Source organism: Ciconia boyciana, chromosome 7, assembly GCF_034638445.1.
Source record: "Ciconia boyciana chromosome 7, ASM3463844v1, whole genome shotgun sequence".
In the NCBI taxonomy this organism is placed as follows: domain Eukaryota; kingdom Metazoa; phylum Chordata; class Aves; order Ciconiiformes; family Ciconiidae; genus Ciconia; species Ciconia boyciana.
In genome coordinates this window covers 43,389,657-43,408,786 of record NC_132940.1, presented here as the reverse complement: position 1 = coordinate 43,408,786, position 19,130 = coordinate 43,389,657, and the positions used below count along the sequence as shown (strand labels likewise).

The window sequence follows — 19,130 nt, the reverse complement described above, 5'->3', positions numbered from 1 at the left end:
CCCTGTACAATGGTATATCTCCCATATGCTTGTAGCAAGGAAGAGGGGACACCCCTCCCCCCCCCCCCCCCCCCGAGTCCCCTCGCAGCCGGAACTGCTGCCCCAGAGGCAGTGGGGAGAAGGGGATGGGGGGCAGCATGGAGAAGGGGGTGGGGGCAGCGCCTTCCCAGCTGCACCCCGCTTCTCACGCGGCAGCCCGCAAGAGAACGTAGATGAATTCATGGCATGTTATTTCTTCCCACCATCCATGGTCCAGCTCATCTGCCACTGCAACACCACCCCTTGGCTGTACATCAAGGTATTTGGGGATGCAATCATTTCAGTATTTGAACTAAAACTAATAAACTAGGGATGGGCAAATTCCTCAAACTAGTACAACTGCCGTTCTGAGGTGATGCTAAATTTCTTCAGAAGAGAAAACCATCAGGCTCCAGGTTTTTCAAGGCTCTCAAACAATTCAAGTGACCCTTCATTTTAAATACTTGATTCCTTAGCTTTGTAATGATAAAGTTGCAACTGTGAAACTTTTTGTAATACATACTAGAGGCTGTTTTCATTTAGAAATATATTTTAAGTACTGTTTTCCTCTATGGGAAGTATCTACCTGTGGTGTGTGTGGGGAGGCTGTCGTTTTATCCCATTTGATATATTTACTCCATTGCTTTGGAGTTCTTTTCTTCCAGCTAGATATTGAAAAGCATCAAATGATCAATCTTGAGAGAGAAACTGAGGAACAGCTGTGGTAACAGACATTAGAAAGGTAGTTTTAGACGACACTAGCAACTTTAATTACTTCAAGTACTACAAAACTAAACAGACAAACTGTCTTCAAAGCAGCAGTGAAAGCACCAGCCAACGTACCACAACGTGAAAGGATTGGAAGCACTGACCTTGGGAACTCAATTAAGGCCGGCAAAATTTGTTAAATAATAGCTGAATGAAAGAAACTCATTTTCATTCACAGGTCCTTTAGTTTAAGTGTGAAAATTCCCACTGATTATCCCTGCTCACATTTTAAGCATGTGCAAACGTTTCCAGTACCCAAATTCAAACCTGTGCTCCATCCTCATAATGAAATACTGAATACATGTTCCAGAAAAGCACCTGGAGACTTCCATTCTGTCCCAAAAGACAAGAAAGGGAGGCTACACATGGCAAAAATAGAAATTCTTATGCATTGACAACACACTGCCATAAAATACAGTGAATCTCAGCCCATGATGGCCCTCCAGCTTGTGGGTCTGAATGCAGCACATAGGCACCTATCTGTTACCAAAACAGATTAATGACCTTTCCCAGACTTCAAAATTAAAATATAAATATACACCAGACTAACAAGTATCACAAGTATAATACAGAAGTGCAATCTGGCCACATATCGCACTATTATGGGAAAACTTGCGCTGCAGGAAGCACATACAACAGCAAAGCCCTTCAGACCCCAAAAGTTATCCCCAGAGCCAGGAATGCTCCTCACTGCCATTCTTGCTTAAAACACTACTGCTTTGCTGTGCAGCTTTTTGCTGCTTCCCCATGTGCAAGTGTATATGCGTGTGTGTGTGTATCTCTCTATGTATATCATATGGCAATAAAAGCCAGCAGAGTCCCAACAGTACAAGAACAGACTTCTTAAATCACACTGAATGTCATAAATCTGGTGCAGCAAGAAGCAACCCAGCACATTGGCACAAAATTGCTTCTTGCAGTCTCCTTGTGGAGCAGCACATCCTCACATCAATTACACGAGGGGAATTGCTCCGGTTTCTGCACCGGGTAAGGGCCTATTCAGGTTTGCAAATGGAAACAGTTTCTGTAGCACTACAGGATTTCTGATATGCACCTGCATATTTGCTCCGGTAAAAGGGCCTTAGATATTAATACTGCAGCAAAATCACACTGACTTTGGATCCTCATGACTGCCAACAGAGTGCCAAGCTATCAAGTTGTATGTCAAGTACTTTGCCCATTAGATATATGGCTGATAAGATTTTTTTTCTTTTTTTTTGTTTGTTTTTTTAAATATACATAAAATTTCCTGAAACCTATTTCACAGCTCTTCCCGTTCTCATCAAATGTGCCATTTCCCGGTTACTTCTCCTGATGCTTGTTAAGTTTTTTGTTACTGTTAGACAAATGAACAAGCACCAAGCGCTGCCCTCGGTGGAGTAAACACCTTCCAGCTTTAAAGGAAGAACTGTTTTTAAGGGCTGTGTGCTTGGAAACTGCTGTAGTTGGCTCTGCCAGATCACTATCTTCATGCATCAAAGCCAAAGGTACATTAGCAAATAAATATAGAGCAAATTTTTAACTTGAAGGAAGTTAAGCAAGCAGTGGGGGGGACTCTCCAGAGCACACTTTGAGCAAGCAAACTCTAAACGACCCCTGATGGGTCTCTCTTGTGCACAGGGTCAGACCGATTTCACCAATGCTGTGCTTCCACAAGCATTGCAATTCTCAACCCTGTATTGAGAAGTCCCTGCAGTCTCAGCTCTCCTTGCAAGCAAAATATGAAGTGTTTCTGGTTTTTGCTGATCCAGAGAAGAGCTTTGAAATGCAACTTCATTACAACCAAAAACCTCAAGCAAGAAGGTACTCAGGCATTCCCAGCTGCTTTGGGGAGTTTGGGGTGATTAAGCTAATGATGCAGTATGAGGTTTTGTAACAAAACACTTGGCACAGACAGCTGTATTCACCTCGGTATTGTTTGTACCAGAGATGCAAAAAATCTGCCCTCGCATACAGTTTCCTTATGCTGAAAGCAGCGTGCATATGCTCCTATGTGTGTTTGTTGTACACGACCAATACCTCTTTCTCAGTACTTGAAAATCCATTTTCAGTTGTATCCCTCTCCCCACCCTTTAAAGACCTCGCTGCATTATAACCACAGCTTCATCTGCTTCAGCAAACCATGAGGCTGACCTTTCCTGGACCCACTTCTAGAACTTTTCTGTATTTATTTATTTTTTCTCTGAGCAACTCCCTTGTGACTACCCACTCAGAGTTACAGCTGGGCACAGCGGGGAATTTAAGACCTCGGCTAACAGAGGGGTATGCTGGCAAATTACACTTTGCAAAAACACAATGTGACCTCAGGTGATGGTATCAGCTCAGCTGCTATTAATTTGTGTATCAGCTTTTTCCAAAGATGCTTTATTGCTTATGCTGGAAGATTACCGAATAAAGCATGCACGTAATGCTGAGACTACAGAAATATCAAACGCAGATCTACAGAAGCCATCTGCTCACAACATAGGATGGATAGCGAACGGTGTCGGGATTAGACCACTACATATACACAGGTTTCACAAAGGAAAGACACACCCATGACCTTCACCATCTCTTTCCAACTCCCCGGAGACCTTCCAGGGCAGGGAAAGGTGTGGCGGGGTGAAACAAGGCCCCTTGGCGGTGCAGGAGTCCCCGCGCGCCTGCAGGGATCACGAAACACAGCGTGGCCATTCACACTCTTAGGGTGACAGGGGTCAGTTAGAGAGGGGGGGAGCAGGGGACAATGCAAGCTTCGTTTTAATATTAATAGCTATATAAGAGAACTGAAAATGAATTTAACTTAAAGTTGTTTCCTGTATTGCCCATCTTATGGCAAACAGCAATGAAAATAGCTGATTTCTTGACATACCACTTCCTTCTTCACACCACCACCAAGGCTACTCATTTGCTTTTTTTGTTCCACTACAGTAAAAAAAGTACATTCTCTGCCACATATGATAGTGCTGTATTATAGCACCATTATTAAGTTTCAGTTAGTAAATAAAAGAGCAAAATTAAAACAATGAGTAAATGAGAATTCCACTGGTTTGGATGCATACAGGCAGGAGGACATCAGAAGGCAAGGGGCTGGTGTGCCGAGCTGGATGAAACTTCCGCCATGAAACCCAGAGCACCACACCCACACCAAAGCCCAGCTGCCAGCTGCAGGTGTCCTCATGTACCCCAGACCCACCCACTCATTCTGCCCTTGTTTGCTTTACACACCTCGAAATCTGAGATCTGGAGACACCTCCTTCCTTCCTTGTAGGATGCAGGTAGGGAGGATGCAGTTTTATTGGTCTGGCACAGAAGGCCTGTTTTTGAGTTTCATATTCGTGAGAAGAGAAACCCAGCAGCTGGCATTGCTGTAATACGGGTTGCATGCAGCACCCACCCAGCCAACCCCACCCAATGCCAGTGTCACAGCAGAACTTGGGTAAGGTCAACAAGAAGTCAATCTAACAATGACTGCATAGACTTAGTTTATTAATACATACCCATTTTGTGGCTTTTGGTTGGCATCCCTCACCTGTACCTGCAGTCAGATCACTACATGCAAAGCAGCCGCTCCCAGCTACAGCTGCATCACCTCCACTTGGTAGCAGAACCAAAATGGTTCAGACCAAGAGGCCCTGCATCTACCCCCTGGGCCACAGGGACAGCTCAGACCTGGACACAAACTCAATAAGGAAGCTCAGAGGCAATGGCTCATCTCATGTGTGAGGTGAGCTCAAAGACAGCTCAAGCTTCAAAGCTTATTGAGCAAGACCATGGAAGTCTTGAAATCACTGGGCAGAAAAAGCACTCCACACACCTGGCATCTCTGGAGCCACTGTAGACCTGCACAGCTAGAGACCAGCTGAACACAGAGAGCTCAGACCTGCTGCCAGGATACATGACTTATCCATAGCATTACCTCATGCCATTCAAAAACAAGAATGCCAAATGGCTATCGCATTGCCCGAGTCACTCACTGATCTTCCTACACAGACGATGCCTAGAATTTGAAGTAGGACAAATAGAGTAGACAAATAGTAGATAAGAAAAATAGTAGTAAGACAAATAGGACAAATAGTAGATAAGAGACCACTATACTTATTTATGCAAGTTAGAACAGGTACTCAATCATTAAAAATAAGAAAAGAGTTTCTCTAAACTACCAGTCACAATTAGCCTGGTCAGGCTCAAATTATCTGCCACTACAGTCCTACTTTAGCAAGATTACGTTGCTTCTTGTTAAAACTGCTTTGAACATCTCAGTCCTAACAAATAAGTTAGTTTTCATCATCATTTTCCTTAGTTTCTTTTGCCTGAGTCCCAATTCACAGAGCCCATACAAATAGCATTGAATTGGCAGCTGGGATGAAACAGCGCCTTTGAAATTACCCAGAAAACTCCATTCCCCTAAAACCAAATTGCTTTGCAGTTTGTCCTAGACACAGGAGGTCCAGCTTTGACTGCTTGCTCAGCCTTCTTCCTAAATTCAAGGGCAAATGCCTCCCCCCCCTATTTTCTTAAGAAACATGGGCCTTTAATATATCTTTGGTAAACCAAGAGAGAATCAAATAGGATAACATCCATGAAGATACCTGAGGAAAAAATGGGCAACTGAGAGGGAAAAGAGATTCTCAGTTTGTGAAAGTTCTTTACAGCTTCCTTGAAGGCAGGATACTTCGTTGATTTATCCCAGTTAAAGATCTGGCTCCATTTTTGAGAAGTATTTTGAGTGGTAATGCAGCTATTCAGCATTTATGAATAGGCGTGGAACACTCAGCCGAGCAGGAAAAAGCTAAGTAAGTTCCTCCTCTGTACACTTGTTAAGATTAGAGTTTATGTAACACTTCAGACACTGTAAATAACACTGATTTTGTAATATATAAATCACAGGTTGAGCATGTGATTTATATATCAGTTTTCCTATTTTTATGCTGCTGGATGTACTTGAAACTGTCTTTTAATGAACTACAGCCTACTTTCACACACATTAGTGATTTTATTTTCTTTTGGGAATGGTAATAAGTGCTACAAATGCTACTATCATTTTCACCATCCAGGGCCCTGCATTTCTTTTTAGTCTTTCAGTTTTAGAGAAGGACTCGGATATTCCACATTTTGACAGGTTGGATTTATAGACCTGAAGTGGCCTGGGGCACTTCAGCATCACCAGAGTGGTACAAAGTAAGCACCCGTTGAGGGCTCTATGTGAATTGCTAAGGCTTGGCACGGGTGATAACACACACCGGAGAGCTTTTCTGGAGCGGGATTAGCAAAAGCTTGGCTGATTTAATCCTTGTTACAAGGACCCTCCTTCTGAGGTTCTCCTGCACCGATACAACGGGACACGCGGAAGGATTAATGCCACTACTTTTGTGTCCCCTGTGCTGAAGAGGGTAGAAACTCATCCCTCCGTTCGCCCCGATGCCACACAGCAGGCACAGCCACGGTAGCCAGCGGGAGCGCACGGGGAGAGGAAGACTGCCGGTACAGCAGAGTCAATGCGCCGTCTGTCCTCCATGCGGCTGTTCACACCGCCGAGAAGTGTCATCTCTTTCATGTGCTGATAGCTGTGACTCCATGAATCCTCCCAAATCCACCCTCTCAGAGAGGACACGGAGATAACTTCTGCTATGTTTATAGTGACCAACCCAGACAGAGATTTTAAAAGCTCCTGTTGATCTGTTACAGCAAACTACTTTCCACCCCAGGGGCTTCACAAACCCACACGAGATTTTAGAATTCCTTGAAACTGTAAACTACACATCCCCATTCTAAAATGGTAACTTTTTCTGACATGCAGAACAGCCATCGGCATCTACTGAAAAGGGGTTTGTCACAGGTTTGAAACGGCGTGGGCTCATGGAAGTGCCTCACTACTGTTTTTGTAAAGGATGCCAGGGCCAGGCAGGAAAAGCACTGCAAGATATTTGCATGAATGGAAATAAAGACATTCCAAGTTGGTTTTGTTCCCAGAAGCACAGCTTTCAATGCACACTGACCTTCAAAACCAGCAGCATGCTCAGAGCTGGCACGGAGACAGCAAGCCAAGTTCACTGCGTTTTGGGAAATATCTGTTTCTGTTTAAAGAGACCTAGTTTCTGCCAGAAGTTACTTGCACCAAAGCAAACCACTTTCAGTTGTCTCCCTCCACTCCTCCCCTTCTCCGGCTTTCAGAATTATTTGGAACAAATTGCACTAGACACACACTTTTCCAAACCATTTCCAAGGTCGGTTTTTCCCTGTTCACTTTCCATTCTGCCTTTGCAAACCTCCGTGTATCTTCCCAAAACATACCTTGAACAGAGGATTTTTTTTTTTTTCAAATAGTAATTGCTTAAGTCTTCTCCCCAAATTAGTTTTGTCCATTGTACATTGAACACAAGTTAATGTAGAGTGCTAAGCTTCAAGTCTGACCTGGCTGTCAAAAGATGCATTTGATATGAAATTCTCCCTTTATCACACATGAAGTTGCTAGATAAGTTTAGGCAAGCGAACAGACAGACACAAACCCATACAAAACATGGAGAAACAAACATGCTATTGCATCACCTCACCCTCTACCAGACCTTGGTAGGACTGTTTGTTCTCCTGCTGGACACACGCTGCCCACAGACAGATGAAGGCCTGCCAGTACACACAGAAAAGCAAATAGGTGAACAAATGATAAATGTGCGAGTTTCAGAGCTCTCTCTCTAAGAGCAGGTGGACTATGGCCTGAGATCCTATCTGAATGCAGAGCTGACATCCTGGAGGATAAGTAGCAGCAGGGGCCGCTTATCTATAGGGGGAAAGCATTTCACAGGACTTGGATGAAAGATGGGAGTGTGAAAGCTGGCCCCTATGAGGGCTCCTTCCTTTTTCAGCGGAGACAGCGTGAGGGTGCTGTGTTTTGTGACCCTCTAAAACAATCCCCTGAAAGAAGCCCTCCATACCCAACTCCAGAACAGCAGACAAGTTGTGCATGACATGAGCCGTGCGTTACCAACTCCAGGAGACACCAGATCTCCCTCTGTTTTGTTATTGGGATGACCAGTCAGCCTTGTGTATTGAACCCGTTTTCCATACCTTTCACAAGACAAGGCTGCTAAGCTGCTCATTGAGTTTTGTTCAAAAAGATAAGCTATTTGCTTACAGAGCAGAGAGCGCCACTTACCAGTTTGCCTTCATCTGCATTTTAAAAACAAGCTAGAAACAAGCACATCCTCTTCCTTGCAAGTTCTGTCTTCAAAAAGGAGTCCTGATCTGTGGCTCCTTCTCACCTGGAGTGAGGCACAAAGCCAGCTGGGCCACAGCTTGCTCCCAGTATTTCCTAGTGAGCTCATTAGCTCCAGGTGATGCCACACTGAACACGGTGACTGCAGGCGGCTCCCTTCTCAGGACACCAGGTAATATGTCCACACCCCACAAGCTCTTTCTCACTTTCATCTCCCCTATAAATGCACCAGGGTATTTCCATCCCTGTGGCATATCGTTTCTGGAGCGTTTGGTACGATCTAAGATATATATGGCCATGCACACGAATTATCTGCTCCAAAATGAAGCCTGATGCTTCTGCACTGTGCCTTGTATCATCACCCGAAGCAAGTGAACATGTTTCCCTGCCAGGCTGGTACAATTCACAAGTGAAAACAAACATGCACAGTGCTGGGCAAGAGCGTCAGACTTCATGGTACACAACAGAGAAGAATAAGCCATCTTGCTTGTACCCACACCTTTAGTTGGGTGCATGCACAGAAAACAGAAGGAATATGTGGCTGGAGTGGCTTGCGTTTCTCTCCAGGAAGTGCCAGCATGTATTTTTTTAACCATAACTGTTTATATACTAGTGTCTTGTCAGATCTGGTTCCCACTCAACCACTCTATTCTTCTCGGGAAGGTGAGGAAGGGTGTGTTGACTCAGGTGCACACAATTTGAATTTCTGAGACTTTCCTCCTTTTTTTTTCTTTAGTGAAAACAAAACAAAAAAAAACACAGGCAGTTTTATCAGCCCAGACAATGAAAGCTCTCCTTCAATGACAACAAAGTCCAATGCTCCTCTGCCAGTAACATACTGTCATTGCTTTTACATTGCCCAAATATTTCCTTGTCCAACCATGAGGCCCTGACAGCTGCACTTACCTCCTCCAGGCTCTAGTCTTACCAGATAACCTCTCCACACCCGTGCCCCTGGCTCTCTAGTACACCTAAAGGCAAAGAGGAAGAAAAGGTTTCCAGCTGGAGTGTCAGATCAAGAACAATCTTTGCTCCAAATTGCATGTTAATACATTTAAGACTAGACTCTTTTGTAAGATGGGTATATTTATAGTGTGGAGAAAAAAAACCTTTCACTTCCTAATATCTTAACATCAAGAATCAGTTTTTAGTGCCTTGTCTAAATAAATTATAATATTTGATTATCACAAGTCTTATCAAAGGTTGAGATTTCCTCCAGAAACTGTCTCTGGTTTTGGAATTCTAGGTCTTTAAAGCTATTTTTTAAAATCTGGATCAGCTAGATTTTCAAAATGGCAAGCAAGGACTGATATGTGCTCCCAAGAGCCCACACTTAGAAAAAAGATATCTTGACAGTGTTTAATCGACAAATCCACTGTCAAACTAAAATATACTTTCTGCCAATTAAGCAGCACAGCTACAAACAGGTGGAATACTAGATAATGCAAAGTTTAAACTTGAAGTCAAGACAATTCAGGGATGATGTGTCTCTGAAATTAAGCTAGAGTTCCCACCTTTCAGTTCCCACCTAGAGTTCATCACCTTTCAGTATTTCCTTTTCATTCCCTTTCCTTTCCCCATCCCTTTCAGTACTTCAAAGACTGTAGCTTCTGCAAGTGCTATAGATGAGTTTATGGGAGGAGTTATGGGAGGAGTTATGAAGTTACAGCTAAGGAAGAGTATTTCTAAGCAATATTCAGAAACAGAAATAACACCACAATCAAGAAGAGAGATCTTTCCTACGTCAAAACGTAAAATAATCCCTTCACTCTCCTCCTCCCCAGACTTGCTCACCTTCCTCCACACCCTTTTCATATCACTATGGAGCATTCTTCGCAGCACTTAGCCCTTCAGTGGCTAACTGGAAAGGGCAGTGTTGCCCTCTTCCTCCTTTCCACACGGATAGAAAGCTGTTCACATTCTGGAAAGGGTTAGAGACTGCAGGAGGGATAACGCTTTTGTTACAGTCTACGTATTACTGCCCACTAACTTAAACTTGGCTCTTCTAAATACCAGACTTGTCGTCACTTGCAATTTATATTAGATTTGGATCTATACAGCCAACAAGAGAAAAAAAAGGAGGGTTAACACTGGCCTGTTTTAAGCTGTGTCATAATTCCTGTAAAACTCTGTTTAGATTGTAAATGAATCACATGTTGGATCTAGTTAAAACTGTTAGCATAAGGTTTGAAATTTTCTGCCCAGTGCAACACTATTGCCCTTAAGTAATTGAGGGCTTTGACAGACCCTGGGGAGCCTGTTTGATGTTTCATCTTCTTGCAGGAGCACTGTAGAGAAGGTGGTTTGGGGGACAGCAGGCAGACTGTGCTTGCTTCCCAGGGCTGTGCTTGCTCCTCTGCCGCAAGATACCATCCATCCATCACACAGCCCAAGCTGAGGAGGGTGGCTGGTCCGGTCACCCCAACAGGGGAGGTGGGGGAAAATAACATTGTGAGAAATAACAAATGAGACAGCTGAGGAAAAAAGACAGAAACTATTCAAATCCCAACTAAACGCATACTAAGAAGGCAAATCACTGTGGCAGACAACCCCTTGATTGAAGGGCCAGAGGTAGGACTGTTACAAACTAAGAGTTGAGATGGAGAGAGGTTTGCTATGGCTCTCCCAAACAACCCCTGCTGGCTTTTCCTCTGTGAGCTCTCTCCTTCCCTAACAGTGAAAATGAATGCTTAACAAGACACAACTGCTCATGGGCTTCATCACATTCTTGACCTAGTGCTCCTGAGCAGTAGTGTAAGGACCTGAATTCCTTTACATATATATATATATATATGACATATATATATATGACATGACATACAATGTGTAAATACTGACAGAACCGGTCCATCCCAAGAGATGGCAGATGGGCGTGCAGAAAGCCAGCCTCAGAGCTGGAGGAACAGCTCTGCAGCAGCCCTTTCACCAAGATGGGGCAAGAGCCATGGGCTTACTGAAACGAGCAGATGAGCAACTTCCCTCCCAGCTCTGCCTGCACTGGTGCAAGGCTGGTACAAGTCCCCAGGGCCATGGAGCAATGACATTTACACTGGTTTCACCAAGGCAAGAACGGGCCAATGACTTCACAGGATTTATTCAAACAGGAGAAGAAAAAGCTTTCTTTACAGATATCATTAAACACATCAGTATGGAAGAGGACGGGGAAGGTGTTCTCACTGACATACAGAGATTGCAGAGCTACTACTTCCACCATGCCGCTACAGGAGAGTCCCCTTGAGCAGGGAAAAGCTGCCCTCCTCAATTCTGCCTGTGTTTCAGCGTGAGAAGCACAGCACACTCTCCCTCCCCACCGCTCATGAAGCACGGGGGCAATGCATCTGCTCCCCACCTATTCAGAAAGCACACAGCAACTGAGAGATCACCTCAGTTAGCTTGCAGAGAGCTGGAACTCATCTGGCCAGCAGCTACATGGCATTTCTGTTACCAGAGATGAGCCAGCAAGTAATTTGCCAATAATTGCAAAGGTAGACCAGCAGAGAGCTGGAAAGAGGTACCGACTTCCAGTGAGTTCTCCCATTTGTGCCTTGGAGCATCTTCGCCAAAACATTTTTTAAATAAGACTTCTTCTGTACCAAGCACAGCACTGTACTGGAGAAGTTCACTAAAATTTATTTTAAGCAATTAAAAAAAGTAAAAAGATTAAAAAGGCTTGCAAGAATCACTGAATTGTGAATTGCCTCCCTCTTCCTTTGCCAAAAATGTCACCTGAATTATTTCAGAAGTCTTACAATTTGAAAGGAAGTTGCCATGGTTATTTTACAAACTTTTTATAAAATCAAATATTTTGGTCTAAGAGTTTAGCTTATCAGTACACAGCTTTGACAGTGTTTCCATAAACCAGCCCTGCTCCAAAGAGCTCCTAGGACTATGGGAACAAGTTTTAAATTATTTTTCTTGTTTCTCAATGGACCAGGTTTTTGGCTGTCATAACCCCTTTGAAGCAAACCAAACTATATTCAGCATTTGATCCTGACTTGTGCAATCTCTGCTTAGAAAGCATCTCCTGCACCTCCCATACACCATCATTGGCTGAAATGAAGACAGAGATATCCACCTGCTGCATGAGCCTGGCTCCACCAGGACTAAATTTATTGCAGCGGCTCATGCAGATACCATGTGGATGTACCGCAATGTATTAACACTGCCTTACAACTGGGAGAAGTTAGGCAACAAAGTCCTAAGAGCAAGTGTTACAACATGGAAGAGCTGTCAAAACACACCAGTGCTTAGACCTAACAAATCTGACAACCCTGATTTAAAAAGTGCTTTGACAGTCAAGAAAAATTCCTAAACACGCTAAAAATCAATCTGCTAGCAATGCACGTTTCGAAAGCCAGGCAAAGTAACTTTCCCGTGAGTATAGATGTCCTCATCTGTGCCCTGGTTTATTTGCTTCACCAAGTTTTTCTCAAACAGGAGGGGGTGGTAAGCTCCCATGGTACAGGCACGGTCATGAAACTTCTGATAATAGTGGCAAATGTCCGTCTGCCTTTTGGAAGGGAGAAATTCGTACACGTCCACTTCATCACAGAGTGTCATCATGATCACAATGCCTAAGGAGGGAAAGAAAGCAGACATCCCCATGTCAAACCAGAGAACCAATTAAATGTTCCAGCAAGACAGGCAGTCAGCAAGGAGCATCCAGCTCCAAGGGGAAGGGTTTCCTTTTTGAACGTTCAGACGAGAGGGGGAGAAAACAAGTCTGGCCAGACGGGGCTGTTTTCTGAAGCCCTCTCTTGCAAAGCATATGATCAACTTGATTACAGCAGATTGTTTACAGCTACAGCCATGCCAAAAGGCCAATTTTTAAGAGTGCTACCATTCTCCACGACCTTCGTGCAAATTTGGGCATCTCCCAACCGTGCATTACAATTAGCTGATCCCAACAGCCCATCTCAGCCAAGAGATGGGCTGATCCCCAGCCCATCTCTTGGGTAAGCAGCGATGAGACCTCCACCTTTTCCCCACCTGCCTCTTGTGAATGCAAGGGATAAGAAAGCGACTGTGCTTGGAGATGTCTCACCGAGACTGAGCAGCCTCTGCTCTTCAGGCTCCCCCAGCTCCCCCGCAGCAGAGCAGTGCTGCCCTCCTGTGTCTTCTCACAGGCACATGAACCACTTGAGGACACTCACACCAGTGCTGGGCACAGACCTGTCAACTTTCTGGCCAGATCATAAATAAGCCATAGTTATTGGCTACTTTTCTTCCAAGTGCAAGAAATAGCAAGAATATAGAGGGAAACAGAACCAATGTATAATATCACAGAGAATTCATGCAGTATCTGAGACATCAGGGACCATGCATGATCAGAGGAACGTAGTTTACAAGACATTAGAAGAACCCATCCGTGAAACCATTTGTTTAACTAAGGTGCATGTTAATCTCGTTTTCATCCACCTTTTCAAATGACAATTTTCATTCATGCTTAGGCCTTCCAGGAAACACAGAGCTGCAAACTGGAACTCATCTGTGCCCCTGAGTCTGGTGAGGTGACTTGTTTTACAAAGCAGGTAACTTGGCCCAAAGTTAAGCCACAGAGGAATTTGCTGTCTGACATGGCCCAGTGCCTGCCTTCAAGCCCCTAACTCCAGTTAACAACAATTTTGCTGCTGAAGTCATTGACTATGCTGTTATGCAGCTGTTCTGCACATATCCCAGCAATGATGTAATAGGTGCTGGGCAAGAGCAAGGCTGTGGAAGAAAACTAGACATCTGACTGGCAAATATAAGAAGTGACTCTGTTTACACAGAGGTAGAAGGGTGCCTGTGCCCCAGCAGCAATGGGAGCAGAGACAGGAGCAGAGGAGGGGCTGAAGCACAGCAGTTGGACATCCACGTGGCAAACAAGACCATACGTCTATGCTGTGATTTCAAATACATGTGAACTTCCTGAGAAGTTCACTCCTTTTTCTTCAGCTGGTCATGAGATCTGCTCTCCAACAAGAAGGAAAAGCTTTGCAACAGCAGAATGTAAAATGAGCCCCTTTGCTGAGAGGCTGGATTTAGCATGCTAACAAACAAGATGTTAGCATGCTAAATAAGGGGGAATATCACTGAACGTTTCAGGGCAACTATTCAGTCTGACCATCCCCAGCCCCCCAGTTAAGTCTTTAGCTATATATATTTTTCCATATATATGGGTTTTTTCCCCATATTTATATATGGAAAGCATAAACAGGCAAGCACTTAGATTTCATCTGCAGCAACCAGATTTATTTGCCTGACAAGATCCGAGCCCACAGGAGCCATATCTTCCTCTTGCACTCCGTGGGAACTGCTCTGGCACTAGAAGCTAGAAATCCTAGGGACCATCTCAATGTTGCAATCTGCTCTCCTGTTTCCACCTGGAACCAGGCCATGTTTGTAACTGCTGTTTCAGAGGGGTGCTGCAAACCACTTTAACACAACTCAGCTACTGCTTTAAAGACAGGAAGCTTAAATTTTGGCGTAAGACAAACACTAAAAGCAACTCTGATAAGGACCATAAATATGTAGCTGTCTAGGATAAAAGGCATCCTGGAGAGTTCCTGCAAACCGAATGAGAAGTTTAGAGGGCAGTTATCTTACCAAGCATTCCTGACGACGGTGGATTAGGCTGAATATGCTCCAGGGAATTCTCCTGCAGAATATCCCAGAGTTGCCACTGCATTTTTGGATTCAGGATATAGAAGGGCTGCTCTGGATGTGTAGTACGATACAACTTATAGCTTTCAAAAAAGTTGTAGTCTGGTTTTCTGTACCACTGGGAAACAGAAACAAGGAGTCAGACTCTTTTTATTTCTAGCCCACTCTTTCCCATAACCAACAGGAAATGAGGATGAGTGAACCTGCTGCTGCCAGGGGGAAAAAGGTCCTGCTATACCTACACACGCTCACCCCCTGTCCCCAACCACCTCATCTGTCCTTTGGGTTGCTGTGGTGACTTGATTCAGTAAACAGAGCAGGAAAAAACCCAAATCTCCTCTCTTTGGCAGTGAAGGACCATTAAATGAGATCAGCCATCTTGTATAACTTCATTCTGTACCCCCAATAGCAGATGATGTTGAGAAGTCTGCCTTAAATGTTACAGACCCCGACCCCTCTGCATGCTGGAGTACAAAGCATCCTATTCTGCAGGCAAGTGTCCTCAGCACAGCCTCCTAAAACAGGCTGAGCTGATTTGCATCCTAAAACATCCCCTTTCAGTAAAAACACTTAGGAAGGGTTTATGTTTTCTTACAGTAATTTTGCGATTTTTGCTATGCTAAAAATATCCCATCCTGGTTTTACTGACTCTTAAACATGCTGTAAATACACCCTCATGTCTCCTGGAGGTGTGGGACTACACACAAGAATAAACATCAGTGAGAAAATAGGAAATGCAGTCCAGACAAAGGAACGCAAAGACCTCTCAGTTACAGACAGAGCTTAAAATAAAAGTAAAGAATAGACTATTCACTCCTACCTGCTTTCACCCTGAGCCTCCAAAGCTTATCACTTATCAAATAACGCCCTTTTGTACTCAAAATGAAAGGTGAATGCTAAAGGGATTGCAACACCCACAAGTGAAAGTCTAGCTGACACAGAGAGGAGACATTTAAGATCTTCAGAGGGTTTCCCAATCCGTTCATAATGCATCAAGTATATCTGATGTCTGACTGGTGCTTGAAATATCCAGCAGCAAATCTTACAACAACTGCCAGGAAGAGGAGATCATCCTCTGACGAGATGACAACTGCTGCAGCCAGTAGTGACCTCCTCCCTGCAGCATCAGCCCATGGGAAAGTAAAGGTGGTGACCCATTACACTTGGTCTGAGGCCCTTCACAGGGATCAGGAACAGGCAAGTGTTTCCCTAGGAGCACCCATGTATGGGACACTCTCAGAAGTACATATGGATATATCCACGATAATGAAGAGGTAAACAAGAATGGCCTTAAAATGAGTGATGGCCCACATTAGGAGGAAGCAGGTTAACAGATGCACTCCAAAGCATATGAATCTATATGAATTTATGATTGAATTTATTTGAATCATATGAATTTATTTACATATGAAAATTCATTTTCATATGAATCATATGAAAGCATATGAATTTATTTACAGAAAACTCAGCCTTACCTCATGAATTTCTGCGTGATATGGTGCTGGATCCCAGACAATTAAGATTCCAGTGTTATATAGCGCTTCCCTCAGGAACTGCTGCTCCTCAACAGTTACAAGCTTGAATAACAACAACAGATACATTAATATACAGTATGATGTCCGAATTAGCAGGCAGGCAAGCAGTAAAACATACCCGAATACAGCCACAGCCACCCCACTGTTGGTTATTGACCATGCCCCACTGCATGCAGGCAAGGACACAACCCCCAGTGATGCCCTTCCAACACCCACTCCAGTCCTATCTAGTAGCACAGGATTTCGTGGAGAGTCACAAGAAAAACTGCCATGATGCTTTACAACGTTTTCTCTATCCATCTTCAATAATAAAATAAGGACAGGACCTGCAGAGTGACCCAGCTTGTATGATGGATACCATCGCTACCACTACCAGAAGCAGGTGGGAACATCAGTTGCTGCCACCAGTTGCCAGGACAGTCCAGGAAGAGCCTAATGCAAACACACTGTTGGCTTTATCAAGAACCTTCATTTGAACCAAAAAAAGTCTGCATGTGGGTGGTTTCTCCTGAGCAGCACAAACTCAGGCAGCCAGGGCTCAGTGCTGAGCCAACTTGCCGCGAGAACACTGGTGCAAGAGACAAGAGACCACGGCATCCCACCTGACCCTTGCACTGAGCCTCACCTTGCCTCTCCAGAGCAGGGTGATGCAACTCTGGCAAGGGAGGTTTGAATCTTGTGAGAGCAGCAATGAGAAGGAAAGCACCACAACAGCAAAGCACACGGGCTAGAGACACTATCAGTGGAGAGAGACTGCTCCACCAGAGTCTGTCCCAAACGAACAAAACCAAGTGGTTCAAACAGAGAAGTTGCCCTCTACAGTCTGGACACAACCATCACAGCTCGTGACACCCAAGGGCAACCCAAGTCTACAGCAAAAAGCAAACAGTCAGAATCAAACGAGACAGGGACTGATCTCCCGTCTTCCCCACCCAAAGGCATAACCCATACAAGCACAGCTTGTAAACATCTGCTGAAGAAAAGCATCACCATAAAAATCAGCTCCCATTTTTCCTGATTTTCTCCACAGATCTAATTCAGACCTAGTCAACTTATCTTTGAGTATCCCGGCTGCCCCCAGCAGCAGGCTGCTTTCTTGGCTGTCCCCACAACCAGAGCACAAGGGCACCCTGGCCAGCCCAGATGCAAATTATTCCAAAAGCGAAAAGGGTTTCCTTGCATCTGTTTTTAACTCTGCGGGATTAGGCTTTGGCCTTGACCACGTGTACTGCCTGGTTTCATTCCCTTACAGTAGCTAAAATATCTAGGCCACTTGTTAGCTGGAGCGTGCAACACTGCAGGTGTGAACTTCTGCCCCCGGTCCGTGGACACGTGTATTGGGTTTGTGTGGAAAGGTTTTGGTAGCAGGGGGCCTACAGGGGTGGGGCTTCTGTGAGAAGCTGCTAGAAGCCTCCCCTGTGTCCGACAAAGCCAATGCCAGCTGGCTCCAAGATGGACCCGCCGCTGGCCAAGGCTGAGCCCATCAGCGACGGTGGTAGTGCCTCTGTGATAACGTATTTAAGAAGCGGGGGGAAAAACTGTGGAATTGCAGCCGGACAGAGGAGTGAGCATATGTGAGAGAAACAACTCTGCAGACACCAAGGTCAGTGAAGAAGGAGGGGGAGGAGGTGCTCCAGGCACCAGAGCAGATTCCCCTGCAGCCCGTGGTGAAGACCATAGTGAGGCAGGCTGTCCCCCTGCAGCCCATGGAGGTCCACGGTGGAGCAGATATCACCTGCAGCCCACGGAGGTCGGAGCAGATATCCACCTGCAACCCACGGAGGACCCCATGCTGGAGCAGGTGGATGCCCAAAAGAGGCTGTGACCCCGTGGGAAGCCCGCGCTGGAGCAGGCTCCTGGCAGAACCTGTGGAGAGAGGAGCCCACACTGGAGCATGTTGCTGGCAGGACTTGTGACCTGTGGGGGACCCACACTGGAGCAGTCTGTTCCTGAAGGACTGCACTCCATGGAAGGGACCCACACTGGAGCAGTTCGTGAAGAACTGCAGCCCATGGGAAGGACTCACTGGAGAAGTTCGTGGAGGACTGTCTCCTGTGGGAGGGACCCCATGCTGGAGCAGAGGAAGAGTGTGAGGAGTCCTCCCCCTGAGGAGGAAGGAGTGGCAGAGACAACGTTTGATGAACTGACTGCCACCCCCATTCCCCATCCCTCTGCGCTGCTCTGGGGGAGGAGGTAGAGAACTCAGGAGTAAAGTTAAGCCCAGGAAGAAGGGAGGGGTGGGGGGAAGGTGTTTTTAAGATTTAGCTTTTATTTCTCATTATCCTACTCTGATTTGATTGGTAATAAATTAAATTATTTTTTTTCCAAGTCGAGCCTGTTTTGCCTGTAACAGTAATTGGTGAGTGATCTCTCCCTGTCCTTATCTCAACCCATGAGCCTTTCGTTGTATTTTCTCTCCGCTGTCCAGCTGAGGAGGGGAGTGATAGAGTGGCTTTGGTGAGCACCTGGTGTCCAGCCAGGGTCAACCCACCGCAACACTAGAGGCAGAGGCAAGGAGAGGGCACGGCAGCTGGCACCAGCCATCCCCTTAGCCAGGTACGAGTGGGATGGAGCACCGCAACAGGACAGGAATAGGGCAGGGAACACAGGCGCTTTATTTTCATTTCATTATTTCTATTTAAAGGCTAGAAATCTTTCAGGAACTTTTCTGATGTGAAACACGTGAAAGGAGGATCTGAGAGAGACTGAGCATCAGAGAAAGCAAAGGTCAGCCAAGAAAAGCCATGCGAGTTGGCAGAGGCACACAAACCCCTAGAGAGCTGTGACAGGCACAAAAGCAAAGGGATAAGAAATGAGGGGGGAGCACCTCCCTCCACAGCCACAAAGTGTTTGCTGTTTCCTTCCCTTCACCACAGAGCTGGTCCTTGGCACTACTAGTTATTTATCAGTCACTTAACCCGTTTGCTGGAGGAATCTGGCTCCCCAGATACCTTTAGTGCCTAATTGTTCTG

At 45.2% G+C, this 19,130-nt stretch overlaps 1 protein-coding gene across 9 annotated transcripts in view; it reads right to left on the bottom strand.

Annotated features, from left to right (window-relative positions):
• Positions 1-11,065: 11,065 nt before the first annotated feature.
• ST6GAL1 (ST6 beta-galactoside alpha-2,6-sialyltransferase 1) overlaps positions 11,066-19,130 on the bottom strand; it is a 60,620-nt gene continuing 52,555 nt past the window's right edge. For all 9 annotated transcript variants that reach the window (XM_072868432.1, XM_072868434.1, XM_072868435.1 and 6 more), the window contains 3 exons: positions 16,099-16,200; positions 14,567-14,741; positions 11,066-12,552 (listed from right to left, as the gene is read on the bottom strand). In XM_072868432.1, the coding sequence (XP_072724533.1) occupies positions 12,311-12,552; positions 14,567-14,741; positions 16,099-16,200 (519 nt within the window). In that variant the 3' untranslated portion in view covers positions 11,066-12,310. The remainder of the gene's footprint in view (positions 12,553-14,566; positions 14,742-16,098; positions 16,201-19,130) is intronic.